The sequence below is a fragment of the Mytilus californianus genome, unplaced genomic scaffold (genome assembly GCF_021869535.1).
Source record: "Mytilus californianus isolate M0D057914Y unplaced genomic scaffold, xbMytCali1.0.p SCAF_14, whole genome shotgun sequence".
Taxonomy (NCBI): Eukaryota; Metazoa; Mollusca; class Bivalvia; order Mytilida; family Mytilidae; genus Mytilus; species Mytilus californianus.
The window spans coordinates 7,637,325-7,662,979 of NW_026262626.1; the positions used below are offsets into that span (position 1 = coordinate 7,637,325).

Here is a 25,655-nt window from a genome sequence, read left to right on the forward strand (position 1 = left end):
AGGGGGACATGCAATATTGAAATTGAATCCACCCATGCTATAAATATACAAAATTGCTCCTACTGCAACTACTTGTACAGGTGGCATACTTTTACTTGGCAGGTTATAAACCCTGCTGGTACCATCTTAAAATCTCATCAAAAATGAAAGACAAAAAAAACATTCCTCTTCTGTTTTACTGTAGACAGTTATCAATTATGATTAATTTTATATCAATTTAAGTAGTTGTTTATTATTTTTCCAATACTTTTTATCATCAAAACGTAAGATAAGATCCACAGAAATGGGATGATGGAATTCTAAAGTCATCTCTTTCTGAAATTGTAATGAAAATTATTGATAATATATCAGTTGATTATCATTCTAATGTTTTTAAAAAGATGCAGCTGATCTCTAATTCTTGGTAAAGTTCCGACATTGAAAATGAGGATATATAAGGTTGGAACTATAAAACTAGAGAAAATTGACACACGTTTGATTTTCAAAAAAAAATTTTTTTAGGGCTATTAATCCTTCACTAATTAAATGCTCCATTGACACATGGTTTTAAAACAAAATGTACAAAAATGAGATCATTAAGCAACTGTTGTGAAAAAATTATGGAAATATTTCTATATAAGTGTAAAATCACACAGAACTTCAGATCATTTTCAGTCGGGTCAAAATCTGTTGGATTGTTTTGAATAACTTAAAAATGTTTTTCTTCATTTACAGTTTTTTTAAACAATACAATTTTAGTAACCAATGAATTATACACTTGTCCATATGCTACTGAGGTCTCATTGGCGAAGTGGTCTGGGCAACTGGAAATTTGTTCTTTACCTCAAGCACTCTTGTTTTTTTTTCAATCCATAAAAATTATGCTGTGCAATCATACAGAAAAATGATAACAAACTCCATCAAACAAATAGATTAAAGTCCAGTCCAAGGCCTGCCTGCAAATCAGTCTTCATGATTACACACAAGTAAATGTTATCAGCCCAGTAAAATCTTTCGATGGCAAAAATTAATTTAGACTCAGATAAATTACTGTGGAACAAGTGAGTGCTTTCCTTGATGCACTTATTACTGCTTTGAATGAATTTACAGATAGTTAACATTATATGAGGTGTAATTTACTACTAAAATCTTGGCAAAAAGTATGAACATAAGTGAATAGTGAGCTCGACAGACAAATGGTTATTGCTTTTAAAAATCATCCTGTGGTGTACCTGTAGTGTATGACAGACAAATAATACAACTTCATCATCCCCTTACAGATCTTTGAGCTCATTGCATTAGCTCAAATTAACCAGAAGAACATCTTAATTCACTCAAGAAGGGAAATCTTGGGAAGCAATTATAAACAATTTGATATGTTGTCTGTTATAAGGAGATATATTATATAATCTGTAGGTTGATACTAAAACCCTGAACAGAGAGTGGAATGGATAGCACAGCAATGATAAGATAATAGAATGGAAAACAACCAAAATAGTCCACGAAGAAAGACAAAAAAATTATGTAGCTTAATTTACTGATGTTTTTTTTATGCAGAAATTGATAATGCTTTTAGACTATATAATAACATAAGAAATAAGGAGATGTGGTAAGATACCACTGAAAATAAAAATCCATCAAAGACCAAAACACAACGATGTGAACAATTATAGGCCCCTCTATGCCCTGCAGCAATAAGTAAAAACTCGTACCATTTAGTAAGCTTTAAGTAAAAGGAACTTAGGTGACTAAATTTGAAACAATTCAATAAAGACATGAAGAACAAAAGGCTGGATTTATTCTTAAACAAAATGGCAGACAGCAATCGACAACTCGATTTTAGGCTCCTGGCACATTAAAAAATGGCCTATGTTTTTCTATCATGATATTTCTTATACTCCATTCCAGTTTTTAGAAACGCCCAGAAAATGGAAATTTACAAAATTTTCCCATCATTGTGATGATGTGCTCTCATAGATATGGCTTAGCTCCAAGCTATGCGAAATATTGTTTTTAAAGATCTATTTGAATGATAGAAACATGTGTAAGTAGGTATTTTATTGCTTTGATGCCTCGGAAAAGCTGACTATGATTTATCTTGATCAATTTTTTTGAATTTTAACAGATGTAAATTATTCTTTCAGACTTACTTTCTATAAAACATTTGGCAGTGTGTTATTAGATGTGTAATAAGATGTATTGCATAATTTTAATATGGGAAGTACATATTACCTACTTAAGTTTGCCCTAATGTGCTGAATTTACATAAATTAACAGCATACTGGCATATATATATAGTTCAAATAGTTGGGGGGAAAAATGATGATTTGGTCTAACAAAAATTGGTAACTGATAGTGACCTTAGCTGTTGACTGATTCACCTGCTGCTCAAATTTCCATAGAAACACTTACTCCAAAGAAATACAACTTTTGTACAACTATGTCAAGTGAAGTTACTCTTTTAGGATGAATCAAAGACAACTGATGTTTTGACAATTACCCATGATGGCTGTTTATTGTAAAGGAGAATGAAGAATAAGGCCACTTTTTAAATTATAAAATCTAAAAGTATAAACCCTTTAGTATGATATCCATCTGATATCAAATATCAGTTTTCCTATTAGAGTTTTATTAGATTTTGTCCAACCTTATTGCTCTTTAGACGTTCACACTTCTTTCCTGAAATGAAAAACTGCAAAAATTAGCTTGTGTATTGAATGCATATATTGATATAAATAATTAGAATTTAGCAACAGCTAATGCCCTAAAAAAGATATGTTCTATGAGATGATACATGTAAAATGTTTTTTAAATCTCATATTTTATTTCATTAAAATCTATTCATAAAATGGCAATTTAAAGTTTTTAATTGTCACTAAGACATCACAAATGTTTCTGCACTTAGATGACCAGACTATATGTTCAATTAATTAATAAGAATAGCATAATTTTGAAATGAATGATGTCTTTTGTTGTCTTGTTTTTTCAAAGTATAGGGGCTAGGTAATTGCTCTGGTCATACTTCTTTCTAACTTGTTAATTGAATCACATATGGTCAACAAATCCCTTTGATACTGAAGGCAAGTCTAGCTTTATAAATCAAAGTTCTACTTGTTGTCCATTCCATAATTTACTGGAAACATTCTGTGTTGTATAATTAGAAAAAGGAAGAGATTGAATTTATTATTAATTTTCAATTTAAGAAGTGCACACAGGTTGGCCATACTTAGAATAGAGTGGTAATATTACCAATTATAACAGAAATATTACATCCTTGCTTAGAACCAGTGTTGGATTTAAAAGTACAATTAGCCACAGTTCATCATCAATCTAAGGTATAATTGTATATATAGATGAGATGATGTACTGATACCAGGGGCAAATGATCAGCTAATTAGAAATAAGTGGAATAGATGGAGGAATTATGTATGCTTGGTTTATCTGTAGAAAGTTGTCATTATTGACATTAGTAAAATTGGGGTAAAGTGTTTACTGACTGAAACATTCATTTAAGAAATAGCAACTAAATATATATATAGATTCTACCACTGCATCCACTATTTCTCCACTTAAAACAGTCGAATTTTCAAATTTATAACCAAGGCTAGGTCAATGAATTCATTCAAGCTTTTATTTGAATATAACATTAACTGAAAAAAGGCTTATGTTTGGTCTATTGTAATTAAGAAAATTTGCTTTATCACAGTCAGTATATTGTCAGAAAATGTTAAAAAATTCTAAAATTGGATGCCAATAAGTTGTCTGTTTTTGCAATAGGTGAATACTTCACAACTTTTACTTCTAGAAATAACTACCATAGATTGTCACCAGTGGGGATAACACCCAAACTCATACAGATTGGTCACCAGTGGTGATAACACCAAACTCATACAGATTGGTCACCAGTGGTGATAACACCAAACTCATACAGATTGGTCACCAGTGGTGATAAAACCCAAACTCATACAGATTGGTCACCAGTGGGGATAAAACCCAAACTCATACAGATTGGTCACCAGTGGTGATAACACCCAAACTCATACAGATTGTCACCAGTGGTGATAACACCCAAACTCATACAGATTGGTCACATGTGGTGATAACACCCAAACTCATACAGATTGGTCACCAGTGGGGATAAAACCCAAACTCATACAGATTGGTCACCAGTGGGGATAACACCCAAACTCATACAGATTGGTCACCAGTGGTGATAACACCCAAACTCATACAGATTGGTCACCAGTGGTGATAACACCCAAACTCATACAGATTGGTCACCAGTGGTGATAACACCCAAACTCATACAGATTGGTCACCAGTGGTTATAAAACCCAAACTCATCCAGCTTGGTCACCAGTGGTGATAAAACCCAAACTCATACAAATTGGTCACCAGTGGTGATAAAACCAAAACTTATACAGATTGGTAACCAGTGGTGATAAAACCCAAACTCATACAGATTGGTCACCAGTGGGAATAACACCCAAACTCATACAGATTGGTCACCAGTGGTGATAACACCCAAACTCATACAGATTGGTCACCAGTGGTGATAACACCCAAACTCATACAGATTGGTCACCAGTGGTTATAAAACCCAAACTCATCCAGCTTGGTCACCAGTGGTGATAAAACCCAAACTCATACAAATTGGTCACCAGTGGTGATAAAACCAAAACTTATACAGATTGGTAACCAGTGGTGATAAAACCCAAACTCATACAGATTGGTCACCAGTGGGAATAAAACCCAAACTCATACAGATTGGTCACCAGTGGTGATAACACCCAAACTCATACAGATTGTCACCAGTGGTGATAACACCCAAACTCATACAGATTGGTCACCAGTGGTGATAACACCCAAACTCATACAGATTGGTCACCAGTGGGGATAAAACCCAAACTCATACAGATTGGTCACCAGTGGGGATAACACCCAAACTCATACAGATTGGTCACCAGTGGTGATAACACCCAAACTCATACAGATTGGTCACCAGTGGTGATAAAACCCAAACTCATACAGATTGGTCACTAGTGGTTGTAAAACCCAAACTCATCCAGCTTGGTCACCAGTGGTGATAAAACCCAAACTCATACAAATTGGTCACCAGTGGTGATAAAACCAAAACTTATACAAATTGGTAACCAGTGGTGATAAAACCCAAACTCATACAGATTGATCCCTAGTGGAGATAAAACCCAAACTCATACCGATTAGTCACCAGTGGTTATAAAACCAAACTCATACAGATTGGTCACCAGTGGTGATAAACCCAAACTCATACAGATTGGTCACCAGTGGTTATAATTCTCAAACTCATACAGATTGGTCACCAGTGGTAATAATTTTCAAACTCATACAAATTGGTCACCAGTGGTTATAATTCTGTAACTCATACAGGTTGGTCACCAGTGGTATAATAATTCTCAAGCTCATACAGATTGGTCACCAGTGGTTATAATTCTCAAACTCATACAGATTGGTCACCAGTGGTTATTAAACCCAAGCTCATACCCATTTGTTGTCAGTAGTTATAATTCTCAAACTCGTGGATGGCAACTAATCTTCTTACAGCTGGTTGGTTCAATGTGAATTGTAACCACAAAATTTGAAAACAATATTTAAGGTTTTGAAGTCAATAAAACAAATTCTACCCTCAGGTAACCTTACCAAAGATATACTCATGTTTACCAGAGCATTTTTTTTTTTATTTCAAACACCTAATATGTCTTGTTTATATGTATATAGTTAAAAAAGAAAATGACTAGTTGCAAATAAAGAAGAAAATGACCAGTTGCAAATAAATATAGTAAACACCTCTAACTGTTTGTGAGTGAAATCCAAACATTTTCTGTTTTTTAACTGAAGAATTTTCAGAGCCCAAAGTTCTTTAAGTCATCTATCAATTAAAACAATGTTTAATTATTTTTTCAGAGCCTTCCAACACCAGGAGATGTTGGGTCTGTTCCTGTTCAATGATGCCTTGGTCATCACACGAAGAACCGATCGCCATTACCCATTCAGCCGAGCAATTGAACATACATACAGATTTGAAGTCAGTCTGTCCCTCAATAGGATAAAAATATCTGAGATACCAGACAGTAAATGTAAGTGTTGTAAGATTCTGTGGATTTATTATTATTTGTGGAATACCAATTGACATGGGTATTGGTAAACCACAAATTTAAATGTTAACCAAATACAAATTATCAATATGCTTGTAAGCAGACTTTGGCAAAACCATGAACTCAAAATATCTAGGAAATTGCAAAATATCATCAATCCACGAAAATTGATATCCATGAAAATAGATAAATTAACAGTAATACGTCATTCTTGTCAAACGATTAAGTAGGAAGGGGGTTTGTGGTTTGCTAACTTGTGTTGATTTAAGATCTTAGGAACATTTTGTCACTGATAAATTTGATGACTTCATGCCTAAACTCAGGTGGTTTTGAGCTTAGCATATTGTATAGAAAGTTTTCTATTGTTGAAGATCATATATTGACCTGTAAATTTCTGTGTAGGTGGCATGACCAAGGCTATCTTGTTTGTTTTTTTTATAGCTCACATCTTCCTTTATTCATACAAAATGCACTTGAGTTACCTTGAACGTTTATTTCATAATAACTTTATCATATTTGGACATGTATGTAAACAAAGAAGTGTGAGGGTTAAGCTATCTCTATATGTGGGTTATCATTTTGAAAGTTGGTATAAAATAATTTACTCGTTGACTGATTAGAGTGTCATTTTGTTTAATCTAGGATGGGTAGAGATTTATTTAGCTATTTTTTTTTCTGATCAATCTTTAGTTATGATAATGCAATTTTGTTTGTGTCATTTATCACTGTTGCCTATTTTTATGCATGGATGACCTCAATGATCGAAAATTTCATACTCATGCTGACCAGATATTTGCTGGATGGTCAATTAGATTGTGATTTTCTTCAAAATAAGGTTAAGTTACCTAAACATCCTTGTTTATGTGACCTTGATCTACTTTATATGCTCTAATGGTCAAGTTAAGTTTGGGATAGGTCTTTTTCTCAGGTTATACCTTATTTTCGCACTCCAGTTGTCTGGATAATTTTTTTTTAAAGTAAACAAACAAATAATGTGTTTATGGTTTCTTGCATTACCTTAAATTGAGCAGTGACCCTAACATTTTTATGGGATTTCTTTCAAAAACTTTTAGGAACTTTTCAGTTGTTGATACCAATAATATATTGCATCAAAATATGACAGAATTGATCTTAAACTGTTATTATAAATGTTGTCACTTTGTTCTAGGACAAATTGAGAATGGCGGAAATTCCAGTAAAGCCATATCATATAATACTGAAGCCAAAGTCCATAAAAAACATGATTAATTTTTAGGAAGAAACCCTGAACACACACTTTTATTATTTTTTATGACCCCCCGTCACAGGAGGGGGCATTAAGTGTTACCATTGTCCGTCCGTCCATTCGTACATACGTCCCAAAAGTGGTTTGCGTTCTCTTACTTTAGTTTGCCTCCACCAACTGTTATGAAATGTATACACAATGATTATTACCATGAAAAACAGATCAAGTTTGAAATAAGGTGAGATTACTTTTACCTTTCTAGAGTTATGCCCCTTTATAACGTTATATGCAAGTGGGGTCATCACCTGTGTCCAATGGACAAATTCTCTATTTTTTTTTTTTTTTTTTATGAGGAATGGGTATTTGGGAGGTCTCAGTTTGTTCCTCAGTAAACTTTATATGCTAGATCAATAATGTGTGGTCTGTTAATTTTTGTTTTGGAATATATGGATCAAGATCTGGCCTAATACGTTTCTGCAAAAAATAGTTCATTACTGTAATTGGTCATGGAACTTTATGGTAAACTTCATTTGGCAAGTTTAAACTGAACCTGGCAGGAATAATGTACCATGGAGGGGAGGGTCTTTTGTAAAATATCCTCTTTAATTTGAATCAGTGGAAAAATATGCCACTCCTGAGGTTGTTCTAATGAACTTTTAAATTTTAGTAAAATATTCTGAAAATCCTTCCTAATTTATATAATAGCACAAAAAATTTGAACTTTTAACAGACAAAATTACAAAAGTACCTAACAAATATAATTTTTGATTGTATAGAAATATGGATTAGAATTGTAAAAAATCTGAAACAAAGACAAATAATATCCTGGCTTCATAATTACAGATGGTGTTTTCTTTAAATATGCTGGTATGACTTCACCTGTAAATAAAGGAAATGGTTGTTAAAAGCAGGAAATCATACCTAAACAGAAATAGTATTTCCTTTAAAGTCAAGGTTAATTGATCACAAATTCTTTCACTGAACTTGTGAACTTACTTAAGATGTACATGTAACATCTGCAGGAAATGAAGGAGAAAATTAAAAACTATTTCAATACAAATAATTCTGTTTTGTGATCAAGGTCATGTACAGTTTTATTCATACACTTTTGAAGAAATGTATTTTTTATATGGACATTTTAAATCAAAGCTAAAAATTTAATTTTGATGGTTAGATTTTAGTGTAATAATAAGGTGAATTCAATGTGACTTGGATGGAGAGTTGTCTCATTGGCACTCATACCACATCTTATTTATATCAAGTATCACTTGCATTTATTTATGTCCAAAGTGTCAGTTCTTTTCTTATTGTCAGTATCTCGCTTTCAACAGGTTCCTTTTAGCTTATTTCGCAAAACATTAAATTGCAAAAATATTCAACAGGTTTGGTAGGGAGGGCTATGCTGATCATCTTGTTTTATTTTTAAGTTTGATTAGTTCAGATTATGAAGGCCTTTCATAGAATCAAAAACTGTCTTGCTATACTAACAGTAAAAACAACTATTATATTTTACTTCAAATATATTGTGTGAAGGATAAATCAATATTTTGTCCATTAGTAATAAATCTGTACAGATTATTGAGATCACAATGTCCTGGTTCATGTTCTATTATAGAAAAGGTATTGAAGGGAAAAATTAAAGTCATTAAATTTACTTTATGAAGTGTGTCGTCAATAATATAGAACTAAATATAGCAGTGTTAGATGTACTGTTGTTTATTGTTCCTGATATAAATAGCTACTCAAGTTCTATTCACCGATTTCATTAATAAAAATTTTCTCATTGTTGATTCATTCTTGCATATATCAGAAGCTGAATTTTTAGATGCACAAGTTTCATTCACTGATTTCAAATGTAAAAATTTCCTCATTTTTATTGTTCATTCTTGCACGTCAGTAGCCAAATTTTTATAGAATTCGGTCAAGTCCTATGATATTAAAACAGGCGTAATTTGTTTTTGTTATTGAACAGTCCACTATCAAAGTACTGGTTAAACCTGCCCTAAGGTTAAAAGTTTGAATATTAGTAAACAAATTAGTACAAGTTGATATAGGACTTCCCGTTACCTGATGGGAGGTATAAGGATGTTCCTTTTGAAACATGTCACTTCGAAAGAGTTCATCATACTTGACAGTATTAAGTTAATATATTTTGAACAGATTTTTTTGCGCTAGCAGATATGGTAATTGCTCTGGTATACGATAGCAGACATTTATCTGACCCTCCGACCATTTTTAGAATTCTGACCATTTCTAGTGTCACTCTTTCCAAGTTATAGACTTTCCTGATCTTTTACATATTGATATAAGATGAAGAGAAGGGGGGGGGAGGGGTGGTGATGTTAATGAGACTGCAATCCAATTAAAAAACAAGAGACATGTTTCTTTTCAGCTAACAGAAATAATGATCTTAAGATGTGAATCTTTTTCTCGAAATAGATTTCATTGTAAGTGATCCAGTTTAAATATATTGAAAGCTTATTTATGTTAAACATTTTAAAAATATTCGGTGACATTTAAATAATTTAATTTTAAGAGTACTTTTTGTCAAAAGTACTTGATGTAAGATTAAGTATCGTGGACACTTTATCAAACCTGTCACATAAATTTCAAATGGACTTCTTTGTAGCTAAATAAGGACTCATTATTTTCTGGACATGGCTTTTGTCCAGTACTCAAGTTACTTTTAGGAACTTCTGACCAGTGACTTAGCACAATTGGTTCTTATCAAATATCGGATTAGAGATCTAAACATGGTCTGGACAATTTATAAAAGTCGAACATTTTAGAAATACTTTAAACCATTTGTATTGTTCAAAGTTCTTGGTGAAACTATATCTTTGACGTCATTCTCAAGCCTTTTTGGTCCAAACTTTTCTTTATATCCAAATATTGTATTTATCCATATCATTTCCATGAAGATTATGTTATCTGAAGAATTTTTGCTTGATAAAAGTTAGACAAATTTATTTTTAATATTTAGAACCCATGCAGATATTTTAACACAAGGTAACTGATATTAATAAGTACCATGTAAATGTGTTTTGGATATTGATGTATAGCTATACCTATTGGCCTTGACCTTTTTGTTAATTCGTTTACTAAGTTCATTGGGGTTACCAGTATTTCTGAATTAATGTAAAGTCATAGTTAAGTGCAGTTGTGAATATTAATATTTGGATGTGTGATTTTTTTTTTATGCTTTTATCTTGAAATATGTGAATACAGTGCAAAGAAATATTTATATAAATAAGAAATTTTGTTTAATGATCCCTTGCAAGGGTCCCTTAATATTAAGTTTTATCTGAATACTAAAATAACAGTAATAAATCATACTGATAGACGTGCAGTGTTCCTGACAAAAATTGGTTAAGTTAACCTTTTGGCTATATTAGTCCAGCTGACAGAAATACATTTGCATATATGGAAAAGTTAACAAGTCATCCTTGCTTCGCATTGAAAGGTAGCATATTATAAACTAAAATTATAGTTACCTTTGTCTTGTATCCATGCAAATTGTTGCACATATTGAATTACAAGATAAAAACTTTTAAATCTCTTTGCTGGAGTTAGATCTCCTGTACTTCCCAGTAAAAGGAAATTTAAAATAACCTGTTATTAGACAAATTCCTAACCCCTCACATGCAGTAGGTATTAAGTATGAATAAATGAAGATATATGGTAATGTCCATAAGACAACAACCCAACAAATTTCAACCACCAAAAATGATTCTTCACAAAGTCACAAAAGATTATTATATTTCTTTATGGAGATGAATAAAGCTTTCCACCTTTTCATGATTATAGTTGAAAAGCATGCACAACAGATTTCTTTGAGGCAATGCCAAATTTTTATGAAAATTGACGTAAGCTTTTATTATTCAAAAAGCATTATGGAATTCATCACAAAAGTCATTAAAAAATCTAATATGAGGTTCGTTCTCCTAAATTTAACCCTCCTGTATATAAATTATTCCATCACATATTTACTGACACCATTTTCATCAGTGCCAGCAATTTTTCTTGTTTGCCAATATTCATGTCAATTCTTCCATCAAATGTGAAATTCTTCACTGATCAAAGAAATTGCTAATTAGTGTAATCTATTTCCAGCTTTCAGAAGAAACTTTCATTAAATAGATTGCATGATATTTTAGATGGCTAGGGATTTCCAGAAATAACAGCAGTTGTTAGGTTGATTGTTGTATTTAACAAATGATTTATCTCCAATTGTTTATGGAACCGATGGAGATTAGAAATTGAAGTTTGATAGTACAAGTTTCCAATTATTTTACACGGAACTGGCCTTTATATTTAGACTTTGTCTTTGTTTCATCAGGAAACAATATTGGAAAGTGCTGAAGTCAATGTTTGAAATTTAGGTTAGACTGTAGGACTTTTAAGACCTGCAGTAACAAGTTATCCCAAAGTCTTGTTAATAAATTGGAGAAAATAATTATGAAAAAAACACAAATTTCCAATAAGTTATTCTTGAGACTTAATGTTGGATTTTAGTTAAACATGACCAAAATAATTTCAAACTTTAAATGATCTCTGACATGGGCATAGTTTCACCTCCTTTTGGGAAAGGGGGAAAATTTTTGATTACCTCCTTTTGGGATTAGGAGGAGAGGTTTATAGGAATCACATATTGTCCATGCAAGTCGTGTCAGGCTCAAGACTTCTGAATGCCTTAAAAGATATTAAAGATACTTGATTCATTGTTGCCCACCACCAGAGTAGGGTCTGTCACAAATACATATGATGTCAAGATTCAGTTTACCCCCAAAATCGCCCACCCCCTCCCCTATGGATGTTTGATGAGAGTCATCTACTGATTTGAATATAAAATTAATGATTGATTGATCTGACAATAGGATGTGTATCATCACATCAATGAATAATATCTAATATGTCACCAAACTAATCATTAACCACCTTAAGGACACCACAAGAATTGAGGTTGGACATCTATGTACTTATAACATATTGACAGGTGTTACCTGAGTAAAGAAATCCATGTTTTGGATAGTAGAAAATTAGGCTTTTAGGGCATGTAACATTTTGTCAAGATTTAGTATTTTAGATAATTGTGAATTTTCAAACTTCATCATACATACATAATGCATAGAGACTCTTATGTTTTGCCCAAATTTCTCCTAAAATAGTATATACTAACCAGTTTTGTGATTCATATGAATCTTCTTGAAAACAATAGAAAGACGACATAACAGAAAGACAACATTTCAATTATAGGAAAGTGTTTAAAATTCAGATAAATACTGTTGAGAACAAAATGGGGTCTTGTCTTTAATATGGTTTCATGGTTAGTTTGCAAAAGTTTTTTTTCTTCAAAACTTTCTGCTTTATATTATACAGACAGAACATTGTGATTTCATTAATGTAGAAATGAAACTGAAAACATATTTTTTTAACAATCAGCCAATTTTGTAATCAATTTAATTTTAGATATATCATAGAAATAACACTATAAATTTGATGCATCTGAAGTGCTTTTCTGGATATTATTTCATCACCAAACCAGCCTGAAAAATGTATCTTATAACAAAAAAGAAGCAAGTCATTCAATTAAGCAGAAGACCTCATTACTTAATCACCTAGTTGTTACATATCATAATATTATATTTTGAAATTTACAAATGAGAAAGTGACATTAATATAAACCACATGACCATTTCTAGGTGATGTACAGTAAATAGGACATTATATTCGGTAACAGGGCCTGCAGCTTTTGATGGTTATAGTTTGTCATCTATGTCCCTAGAGATTGCTGCGTCTAAATTATGCCTAAAATAACCATATTATTCATGTTTAACACATTTGCAATTTATTTAAAAGAAAAAAATATATAGCATGTTAATTTTTTTGAAAGGGACAGTTTATCATACAAAAATAGCTTTGTAATAAACTGTGGGAGTTGAGTTGGGAAATGATACTATCTGCAGATAGTATTTCCATATTAGAACAAATTCTAAAAATAAGTAAACAGTAAAAAGAGAGTAAAAGAACTATGATAAATAAGTCATCACCAGCAAACTCAATTTACATTCATCAAATTGCTAATTTGGATTTGCAAATCCTCCATCAAATACACAACTTATGGGATTTGCTCATTGTTGAAGGACGTACGGTGACCTATAGTTGTTAATTTCTGTGTCATTTGGACTCTTGTGGAGAGTTGTCTCATTGTCAATCATACCACATCTTCTTATTCTTATACAACTGTTATTTCTTAATTTTGACATCAACACAAACTTCTCAATAAACTGGAAAAAAAACCGCCAAAACAAAAAGGAAAAACTAGGAGCATGCAGTCATGTTAACATGAAGTAGATTTAAGCTAGTATTATGAATACTCAGACCATTGTTTTGATTGGTTAATTCAACAACAGAAAAACACAAACTAACAAACAAAATGGAATTTAAAACTAGGAACATGCAATCATATTAACATGTAGAAGGATTCAGCAAGTTTTAGAAATTCTAAGTCATCCCTCCTGTTATTTCAGTTGGTCAATCCAACAACAATAAAATATCATATATATATTACCAGATCTAATAATGTGGAATAGTTTTTGCAGAGAATTCAGGTCAATAGATTATGACTTGTAAAACATCATTCATTAACAGGGTTGACCGTAAAACATCATTCATTAAACAGGGTTGACCAAACAATTTAGTCTTGGAAAAAAAAACTCAGCTGGTTTCTTTGTTTAACTGGAACTTAACATCTTTACTGGTTGTCAAAGTAATGTGACACTTGACATAGAAATGTTGTTATAGTTTATATTAACTTAGTTTTGGAGACAAAGAGAGAGAAAACACCCATCACTGACTGTTCATTTTATTTATAAATTGGAGACAAGATAGAAGAACTGAATTTATTCTAATATTTTATGATAATGATATGTTATATTTATAATAAAATGTCACACCTAGTGTTGAATCATTTTGACGCCAATTTTGTATTTTTTAACATTAATTCATGTATTGTTCATAAAAAGAGTCATAAGTTATATTTAGTTGTATCTAATTTTATTAACCAGGTCCCCCCACCCACCAACAGAAATCTGATAATCGATTTGGGATTGGTAAGTGGGCAGCTCTACTGGTTTCTGTGCAATAACTTATGAACCATTCAACCAATGCTTTTCAAATATTGATATGTTGTTACTAATGACAAAATAGAGGTCAAGTATTATATTGATGATTTTCACGTCTGTTGTTCAGGAGTTATTGTTCTTGATTGATTGGAATAAGGCATTTTAAGTAGTTTCCATGCAATAAGTTGAGAACTGTCCTACCAATGCTTTTCAAACTTTTAATATTGTGTAATAAATGAGGTCAATACATGTATTCAATATTGAGGATTTTCACTTTTGTTGTTCAGGAGTTATGGCCCTTGATTGCTTTTAAAATGACAGGCCCTTGATTGCTTTTAAAATGACAGTAACAAGTGTAGTAAAAACCATTTTTTGCTTTCATATTGACAGCCTCTTGATTTTAAACTGAAGACAGCAATCATTTGTCTCTTAAAAAAGAAAAGAAAGAACAAAAATACCTAGTTCTGATGCTCAAAATTAGTTATTGTACCATTCAACAATTAAAATAAGTTAAATATCTACAAGATTATTTTTCTTTTACCCAAATAGTTGAGTCATAATGTAATTTTTTCTGTTGAATTGCTGTCTTATTGATGCATACCTCACATCTCATTAGTCCCAAATGTCAGATGTTGTTCACATCAAAGAGAAGGTCAACCCAATTTGAATTGATTGTCCTCTAGTTGTTCTAAGTTTCTATCCCATCTATAATAAAAAAATAAAGTTTTCCAATATTAGATATTAAAGAGTGCATATTAACACATTATTAATAATTATAATATTTTTATTATTGTTGACATTTTACAAGTAGAGTTGTAAGTACCTATCATATTTGTCCCAGTGACCCATAGTCTTATGAAACTGACATGTACTGTTTGCATGGTATTTGCATGAGAAATTAGAGAGGTCACCATGACAGATGAAACATATGTCCTGATAATAGATATTTTTTTTGTTATTTATTGCTTGGATGAAGGTGAATATCCTTTTTATTGAAAGTATTGGTTATGATGATATACTGGAGGGTGGCAAAGAGGTTATAATGATATAATGGAGGGTGGCAAAGAGAAAGTTGTTAGTTTGAATGTATTGGCTAATGATATAATTGAGGGTAGCAAAGAGGAATGTAAATACAAGTTTGGTGATCCACAGTGACAAAAAATTATTGACATTGTGTTCAGAAGTGCCAATTTTGAAAACCTTTTCTTATTCCCCAAACATATTTTGTACTGATTTTCATCTTCCTGAACATTTTGTTTCTATAGAATCTGGTTAATGGGAAATGGCTAACAGTGCATGTTGTGAGCATGTTTAGTGCATGCATGTTGCATCTCTATCAGTTTCATAAACATGCTTTATATAAAGGTTTGCAAGAATGCAAACATTGGAAAACAGGTTGCATATGTAAATAACCAATAATTTTCTGTAATGAGAATACATTGTACTGGGGTTATCATAAGTGTACCCTCATGAAGAACTATGGCGATACAGAAAGTCAACTGACATAAATGATATATTTTGTTAATAATTGGTAGACTTTCAAAGAATCTCATCCATAAAATTGAGTTATAGCTTGCTCATAGGGAGAAGAATTAATAAAAAATAGCTGTTAGTTTAAACATCATCTTTACTTTTTTGTTCACTCTAGTCATGTTTCAGTCATTAAGCTATAGCCAATAAAAGGCTATCAACTGTATGTGTCTCAATGACATGTACCTTAAAACAGTGAAGGGCTTAAGCAGCCTTAGAATGGTCAGTTGTAAAACAGAATCAGATCTGTTAAATTAAGTACCACATCTTTCTTTGTTTATTTTGAATTGTAACTTGCTAATGGCTTTTTTTATTTTTCATAAGCCAGAAATGAAAAGTGTTCCTGAATGCTTTTGAAATGCCTGACTTTTCAGGATTTCTGTTAAAAATGAAAATTTTTCCTTTGTAATAAGTTTATCTTAATTCATAGAGTTTATCTCAACCCCTCTTTCCCCATATGAGTTACTCTTTAAAGGTAGATTGACACAAAATATCAAAGCTGCAGGTATAAAAAAATTCTCATTTTTACACTAACATCAAGTCCTTTGATCTTTAAAACCTATTTGTGTGGTCATCACAGAGTGTATAGATTTTCCTAGAGATCCTCATGTTTAATGCTGGCAGTATTACAGATTCCCTATATATACAACTTATTGATTTGTCCTGGAAATTGCCTGTATATTTAGGTCATAAGTAATGAATTTTTAGATCAAAGTAGATATTTTCCAGCTGATCATTTCTAGTTTAGGAAAAATTATTTCCAACATGAATAAGTTATAAGCCTTCTAGGCAATTATTGGATTTAAACTTATTGCACTTGTAGAAATGGTGTGATCTGTACTAATATTTAAAAATCTTTTTATATAACAAAGATCTGATGATCAATGGAGAATTATTTGTTATATAAATGACATTTATTATTCATTCATGATTGAATAGTGAATACAAATTCACGGTTGATTAGACGAATTATTTTTTAATCTGTTTGAATCAAATAAGCAAAGAAAATTGCAAATCATCTTAAAAATATTCTTTATAAGATATCAGGAATACCAGTATTTAAAATAGATATTAAAAACAGTACATATAAGTCATTTTTCAAGTGTATATATCACTTTAAATTTTAATGGTTAATACTGAAAATGACAAAGCAAAGGAACTAAAAGAGGACTTAATGTTCATCAAACAGATGTAGGTGATGGTTTAACTCTTGGTTTCTGGTTGCCATGATTGTTTTTTCGTTTATTATGTTAGTATAAATGCTACAAGAGGTAGTTTGTTTCTTTTGAATTGTTTCATATTATGTAATCCTTTAGCCTTTTTATAACCAGTGTTCCTCATTGTTGAAGTACTGTGACCTGTTGTTGATCACATTCCTTTTCTTTGCTCTCTGGTAGATAGTTTCTCATTGGAAATCATACCAGATCTCTTAATTTTTATATTTGAAATTATATTTAAGTATTTTTATGTGGTAAACACTTTGAAATCTAACTTAGCTTCTTAATACATATACTGTGACAGGTGGCACCACCATCTGTTGACAAACAAACATCTTCAAAATGTTTAATGCAATGTGTCGTATCATAGTAAGATAGTCCATATGGTGCTATACAGATGTGTCTTGGTATGTGGATAATGTCTCAAATAGTTTATAAATTCTTTATTCAAATTAAGTTATACCCCAATAGGATTGATGGTATATATGAAGTTAACAAAATAACACAGTACAATATTACATTACAAGAATATTAAAAGTACAAGACATAATAAACATACAATGTATGTACATATCATGCAGTTGTTGAGTCCACTCTCCTCTGTGACCATGACTTTTTATACAGTATATACTTGTTCAAAAGACTGAGTATCAAATTTTAGATTCAGTACCAAATAGTTGGTAACCTTGGAATTTAGAGACGGACAGATGATTTTTGATACATGATACACTTTAGAATGTATGAATAGGTGGTATATAAATAATTGCTGCTGAAATACTGTTGTACATACTTTACAAAATGTCTTATACTTGGGTGTACATGATAACAGCAGCCCAACAACATAAAAATAGCAAGAACACATTAAATATTTATAAAGGTCAACATCGCGTACAGTATCTATTTGAAGCTTGGAAAGAACTCAAAAGTTCCATGAGACTGTTTCTAGGTGGACCTCAGTTGTTGTTCCACACACAACTGACCCTCCTGAAATTATATAGCTGAAATTTAGCAAATTCTTGTATAGAAACCGTTTACTTGCAATTTGGACCCAAATTCTTCATTGCTATAATTTTCCCAGACACTCAGAAAATATTTGAGGTCATTTTGTTGAAATTCCTTGTTTATCATACATTTAGTTGCAATCAGGACCTCATATTCTTCCGGAGCTTATTGTACGATTTTTTAAAGTGAGTTCTCATTTCAAGCCATATTTTCACTACTTTGAGAAGGCCCATTTAGACGAATTAAAAATGTCCTTGACCAAATGGACAAGATAATGTTGGTTATCATCTGGCCAGTGGTCAGTATTGGCTGTGTCAATAGATAGGTGTGATAAGTAGACTAATTCAGATTGGAAGATCTGTTTATATGTATGTTTACTTACAAATAAACCAAATCTGTTTGATACACAAGACATGACATTTAATATCTGCAAGTATGGCACAGGGTATCTAATATATACAGGTGGTTCCACATACATAACCAGACAAAGGATTGAGTTAGCTTTGTCCAAATAAAGGATTAAATTGCATTTTAAACACTGTCAAATGTATGCTTCTCTGTTTAAAAATAACAAGCTTTTTAAAAGGCCTTATATATTGATTCAAAATTTGGCGGGAAATGATTCTTTCTAGATACATGCCTAAAAATGTTATCTGTGTTGTTTATTTAGAGTAGCAAAAACATGTTTCCAATAGAATTTAAGCTGTACCAATTTAAATATGTGTATTTAAAAGGCAGGAAAATATTGTAATATTAAGAAAAAAAGTAAGTTTCAAGTATCAATGAATTAATGGAAATCTAAATTAATAAGACATTCACATTGATTGTTTAATTTGTTTTCCAAGTAAATTTTTAGCTAGATTTTCTAAATTGGAGAGACTACTCCAAACTAATTGGACAGAAATTATTGACATTCTGTCAGATAAGTTAGTTTCTATCTTCAGTGATTAGGAGCATGGACTTGTACACTTTAATATAAGTGATCTACATTTAATATAAGTGCTTATATATTAACACTGCTATATTTTTAACAAAATTCTCTTTCTCTTACTGTCCCTAACTTGATGAGGTGAATATGTTATAAAACTAGAGTAGTTTATGTTATTCAAATCTTAAGAGCCCTGTTACAGTCACATAAAGCACACAGTCCCCCTAATTCCCAAAATCAATAAGTGAAAGACTTCAGTTCTCTAAACAAGTACAGATGACACTTCCCAGGTACAATTCCCCTTTAGATATACAAACATACATTGTTATGCTCTGCAAATATACTTCAGATATGTACTTGGGGGAAAATTATGACAGTTTGACGATGTTTGTTACAACTCTGTGTACTAGATATTCACTGGTCAGCTTGACCGATGTTTTTTGAATGAATTAGTTTTCTAGGTCAGTTTGACCTGTACTTTTTCTTTTGGTGTGAGCTTATCCATGTTATCTGAGAGAAGTTGAATGAAAATGAATGTTTATTGAAGTCTACCCTGTGACAAACAACAGATTGTGAAAGAGTGAAGTGTACTCTTAATGAATTCTTAATTTCTTGTTGTAAATAAATGATACTCAATTTCTGGTTGTAAATAAAATTGTTCGTCTTGATTTAATGTACCTTCATGCATATATAGCAAATTGCATAGTTCTTTATATCAATGGTAAAACCAATTCTTTAAGCAGTCTTATATTGGATCTTTGGACTAAAATAATTCTCTAATTTTTTTTGGTGGTTCCTTGATATTAGCTTTTCTGTTCTTGAGTTGTAATCAGTGATCATTTAAAAGGAGAGGAAAACAACATATATTAATTGCAAACATTTTAACTCAAAATTTTAAGAAGAGCTGGGATAAAGAATTTTTTAAATGAGATTTTATTTCTCAACTCTTGAGATAATTCAAGTGTGGTCTTGTTTCTCATACTCATAAGCTTGTGGCATCAGGGTATTTTTGCGTTCAGATAGGATCAATCATCAGAGCATTCCGTTGATGAGGTCTTTTGTGAAAACACTCAGTGTAAAAATTGACTCTCATCAAGACTCCGTCATGCTGAAATGACATGTGAATTTGAAATGCTGTTCAGATTCTTCATTAATTCCATCAACCATTTTGTTACATTTTCAGACATACAGAATGGTTTTCTATTGGAAACTGCCAAGAGAGAATGGTACTGTTCAGCAGAAACAGATGAGGAGAGATACAATTGGATACAGTTGGTACAGCAAACAATCCGAACAGCTATTTAATAGGATCGCAGTAACTAAGCACAGAATATATCAATAGGAGAAAATCATTTAGATAGGTTGTGTATTGGAACTTGATTAAATTTGAATTTGTTAATTAATAATGGCATTGTTAGTATATGATATAGTAATTGATTTTATCTAATGGTTAATTGGATGGTGTAATTTTGAATCTAAAGAGTTGGATGAGCACACTGCCAGAAATTCTGAATGGCGATTTTAAGTAGAATATGAGAAAAACAATGTGACATATCTATATTAAACTGTAAATGTATCTCCAACCACATATGAAAATGTTATTACATGTTAGGGGAATTTTAAGTTACCAAAACTTCCAAGAAATAATGTAGATAGAAATTTTAAAAGACTTTCAAGAGTTAAAATCAATTAGTTAATTAAATTCATACATAAAACAAACTAATGAATTATGAGGTTATGTAAATTACAATTTATTTTTGGTGATAGTTAAATTGTTTTGTGCTAAAATTGCCATAAAGCTTGTTATTAGCTCCTAAGTCAATTTCAGCATTTGATAGAGAACTTCCAATAAAAATAGATGAATTGTCCACCAACGCATGGTTTCTTAAGAAACTGTTATTGAATAATGGAAGGGAATTGTTTTGATAGAAAGGCATATAGATTTTATAATCAAATTTTTAGCATACAGTAGATATATAGCTTGTATTAATTGATAAATAGTAAGCAAGAGTTTGACTATATTTCTATACAATTTTTAGATAATTAGATTTTGATATGATATTTATCAAAGCTTTTTGTGATAAATAAATGCGGAAAATTATTTGTTACGTCAATAGGGGTCAAGGTTGTGATTGTATTTGAGGCCTCTGTTTAATTTTGTAGATAAGCTGTTGAAGTAGAAACTAGATATACTACCCAGTTTTTATTATTCCATTTTAATTATTCAGAGGGTATGAATAAAAGGAGATATATATGATATGTCAAACATTGGAACACAATTAAAATTTTAAAGTTTTAATGGTACCACTAGTACATATTATTGTAATTGGTTTTTAAATGATTAATTGAAAGATGAAATTTGATTTTAAAGGACTCATATAACTTGGTGTTATAACAACCTCATTATTTAAACATTCTCTTCAATTTTTTTCGGAAAGGGCTTTAAGAGAAGAACCAAAGAGATTGACGTCATTAATTGAATTAATTGCGTAGCAAGGTTTTGAATTTAACTCCCCTTGAATTTAATGTGTTTGAATTGCATTGAATATGTTTTTGAACCTCCTTTTTCCTCATACAAGTCTCTTCAATACAATATGCTTTATTTGAATGCCCGGCTGCGAATTTGAATGATGTAAAAATTAAGTGGTACATGTATTGTTGATTTGTGTCATGTCATTTCATAAGATATGGCGGCAAATTAAAAAAGAAAAGAAGAAAAGACCTTATCTTGATTTCATTAAAAACCTTTTAGTTTGAAATGTAAATTATGAAATCATAGATTCTAGTGATATACTTTTAAAAGACATTTTTGTAAGTGATGAGTATATGTAACCTTCTAAGCTATGAGTCTAAGAATGCTTATCAGGTTTTAAAAATTAATTGAACAAAGACTCTTGTGATAGGTTAAAGAGCTTAAAGCATAATGAAAATATGTTGTGTAAGTATTTAATGATTCTATTTTTTTTTTGTTAAGAGTTATTTGTTGGTACATATATATACAGTAATTTCTGTGATAATCATATAAGAAAATCATGTTTTGGGTATTTTATTCAATTTTGTAGTTTAAATCAGTAATTTATTTGTTAAGTTTTACTTTTTCTCTTCTGAGTGCTTTCATCCTGTTTTCTGTCATAATATGATTGTTTCTTAATGAAAATGCTAGCATAATCATTTTGTAATGTTCTGTTTACATGCTAGCATAATTTGGATGTGCTTGAATGATCCATGCAATCATTGTGTATTGTATCATATTTTGTTGGATATATTTTTTCTTTGTTTATTTTGTATCTTTTATCTTTGTTAAACTAAACTTTATTTTTTGGTCAAATTATCATACGCATTTTTAGATAACAGAATGAATCATTTTTAACTTCAAAACTGATATTCACAGTACTTAGGCCCTGTAACAAAACAAATTGTGTTGAGGGTTTTGTTAATTTTGATAAATAGAGCAGGTATGTAGAATATTTTTGTTATTTTTAAGGTACATGCAATGGTGCTTCCAGTTTAAAAATAGAAGTATCAAATTTGTTTCAGAATGTACATTTTTTACAAGTTTTTTTCCATTAAATCACAATTTCACATTACCACATACATGATATGTACATGGAAAAAATGTCTGTGTAGCATTTTATTTTTAATTCTGTTTTAAAGATCAACTGTTTTGCATGTAAGCCCGTGGAGCTGTCAATTACAAGACTGCAACCTTTAGTAATTGTTCTGAATATGAAGAAACATTTGCCACTTGACATTGAGCAACAAATAATCAATCAATCTAATCATATCAATATTTTTCTCTGTGACATTCTTTGATTCATTTTTTTTTGTGTGTTTTGGCAGGTAAAATAGAACGTCAATTTTATAGGGAAAAAAGCAAGGTTTTTCTATTAAGATGTGTTTCTACAAAAACTGCTTCTTTTTACTTTTATGTGAAATTGTGCCATAAAAAAAGAAGACTGATTAAATTTTATCCCCTTATCAATTAAGGAAAAGACATTACCAGAAAAATAATGTCCACAATTTCTACAAAATCTAGATGTTAATAGATTGATTCCTGATTTGCTTTTAATCATAAAATGTTTCAGCTCTCATTACAATCGGCCATGGATAATCAATGCTCTTATTGTTTATTTACTGTATTTGGAAGTAAATGTTACATTAATTAAATTGTACTTGGCAATCAGTGGCTAAAGATTCTGGCCTACATGGGCTTTATTTGGTACTATATGGTTTATTGATTTGCTAGTTTCTGATCCCTTGTCAAATCTGATTAAGCTAGATCTTGCATGTAATTGAAAATTCAGAATTTTATATGAAAACATTGGAAGGCAGACATTTTTATTTGGCAGGAGTGAATTAGAGTGACTTTGTTATGTTGGTGTTTAGTATCTAGTTAGATTAGCCTGTATAACTGTATAATGTTAGTCATACACATTATTATTTATTTTTAGTTTGTTTCAATATTTGTTTTATATTTTTTATTAGGCTTCATGAATGTTTAATTATGGTCTTAGATTACATTTCATTCTGTTCTGTTACTCTGTTGATATTTTGAGCTAAAAGCATAAGTTTCATCCATAGGCACTTGTTTCATACAATGGTATAGCCCTCCTTCTTTCCGTTAATGGGGGTCCCCATTTTAGAGGCTTGAAAATTGACTTCTTTGAGCCAAGGATGGTGTTTTAGGCTATTACGGTTTTTCTTCTACAAGTCAGCTCATGTGATTTTTTTGTAATACATGTAGTAAAATGAAAATAGTTAAATTGTAATAAAATTAACTTGCACCTCTATCCCTGAAATGTTGTTAACCCAGTTATTGTTATTTTGTATAATGTTATTTTTCAATACTGGACAATTTAGTGTTAAAAGTTTTTAGGAAGAGGTCTGCTGAGTCTTTGCCTTAGGTTTAGTTTTCGTAAATTCACAGGTTGGATTCAGTCTGTCCTTTATCTATTTATCTGCTTGTTGTTTGTTTGTGCCATCAAGTCGTACACATTGATTCCGGTGTTATAAATCATTACTTGTTAAATTATTTATCTGAATGTTATTTTGGTACTGGTTTGTTAGATCCTATCTGTTAAATTAGTTTGAATAATAAGAAAAGTTTGGATACATTTCTTTGCGCTATCTTGTGTAATTTAATTTCTTTCTCACTCTGAATCGATATTTCTGTCAGAAACGGAATGTCAAAACAGTGCTGCAAGTAATAAATTATACAAGTGCATTTTGCTTTATATTTAATTTTCTTATATAGGATCTCTTTTATCCTCATCAAATTCCATTTTTTAATGGCTTGTAAAAAAGTTGTTTTATTGTGCTACTCAAGACTGCCTTATGATTTCAACCAGGGATTTTTTTTTTTAAGTTTGAACATATTTTTTCAAAACTATAAGAACCATTAGATTTTCTTTTAAAAAAAAACAGAATTTATCTTTGTTACTTTATGGATGAATTTTCATGCAGACACCTTTACCGGTCAGTGGAGTATCTTTAGTGTATCTGTCCATGGTAGGATATTGAAGGTATTTCAACTATTTTTTTTATCTATGTATTTTGGAGTTTTTTAGTATTTAAAATTGGATTAATGTCTGTATAATGATGTAAAAGCTTCATATGCAAGTGGTCTTAATGAATAGGTATTACTATTGTGCCTTTTTTTGTGGCTGTAAACTTGCAAATTCCTATTGTCTAAATCTGTATTCAGTGGACACTTTAAAGTAGATTTGAATGTTTTACCAGATAATGTAAATCTCTCTCCTGTCCTTGATATGTCAAATAGAAGGTTCAAATCAGTACTTATAGATTTTCTCTCCACTTAGAATTTGGCTACTGTGTTATATTTTTGGAAACATATACTTAACAATTTAAACAGTGCAAATACATTTATTTATTTAACTGGATTAAATGAATATATTTTGACAAAGGCATTTGAAAAAATGAAAGATTTGGATGCCCCCAGCAGGTTAAACTTGATAAATGAATCCAATTTACTATTCAGCTTTCTGAAGTTTAAGTATTTTTTTCATAAATTTTTATTTATTCCTTTGTCTGCATTTTCAGATTTAGTTTAGATTATTTATATTTAGGTAGATCTGCACAAAACAATTTTATTTTATTTTTTTTCCTGATATTTACTAAAGCAGTAGTTTTTAATAAGAATTTTTATATTGTGCACTAAAAACTGTGATAATTTTAACAATTTTATTTTATTGTGGAGAATTTTTTTATTATTTTGTTTAGAATCAGTATTTTATACACCATATATATTGTTAGTGAATAAAAATGTGCTATCACCCATTCGTACTTGTTCTTTTGTCAGTTTCAAATGTTTTATGAAATGTGTTGCCTACCTGTAAGTAGTTTGTAAATGTATTGTGTTTTCTATTTGATATTTTCTGTCTTACGGAGTTTGTGGAGGCAACACTTAGGCATGCTGTTTCTAGCAGCATCAACAACTTGTCAAAGTTTGTAATAATTAAGGTAAGTTAGAGGGGTACTAATGATGGCAAGTTTTAA

The 25,655-nt window shown here is 30.9% G+C and overlaps 1 protein-coding gene across 1 annotated transcript in view; it reads left to right on the plus strand.

Moving 5' to 3' along the window:
• The window catches only part of LOC127724119 (epithelial cell-transforming sequence 2 oncogene-like), a 102,294-nt gene extending 76,842 nt beyond the window's left edge, over positions 1-25,452 (plus strand). The window contains exons 24-25 of the mRNA XM_052230976.1: positions 5,923-6,095; positions 20,323-25,452. Of these exons, the coding sequence (XP_052086936.1) occupies positions 5,923-6,095; positions 20,323-20,444 (295 nt within the window). The 3' untranslated portion in view covers positions 20,445-25,452. The remainder of the gene's footprint in view (positions 1-5,922; positions 6,096-20,322) is intronic.
• The last annotated feature ends 203 nt before the right edge of the window (positions 25,453-25,655 follow it).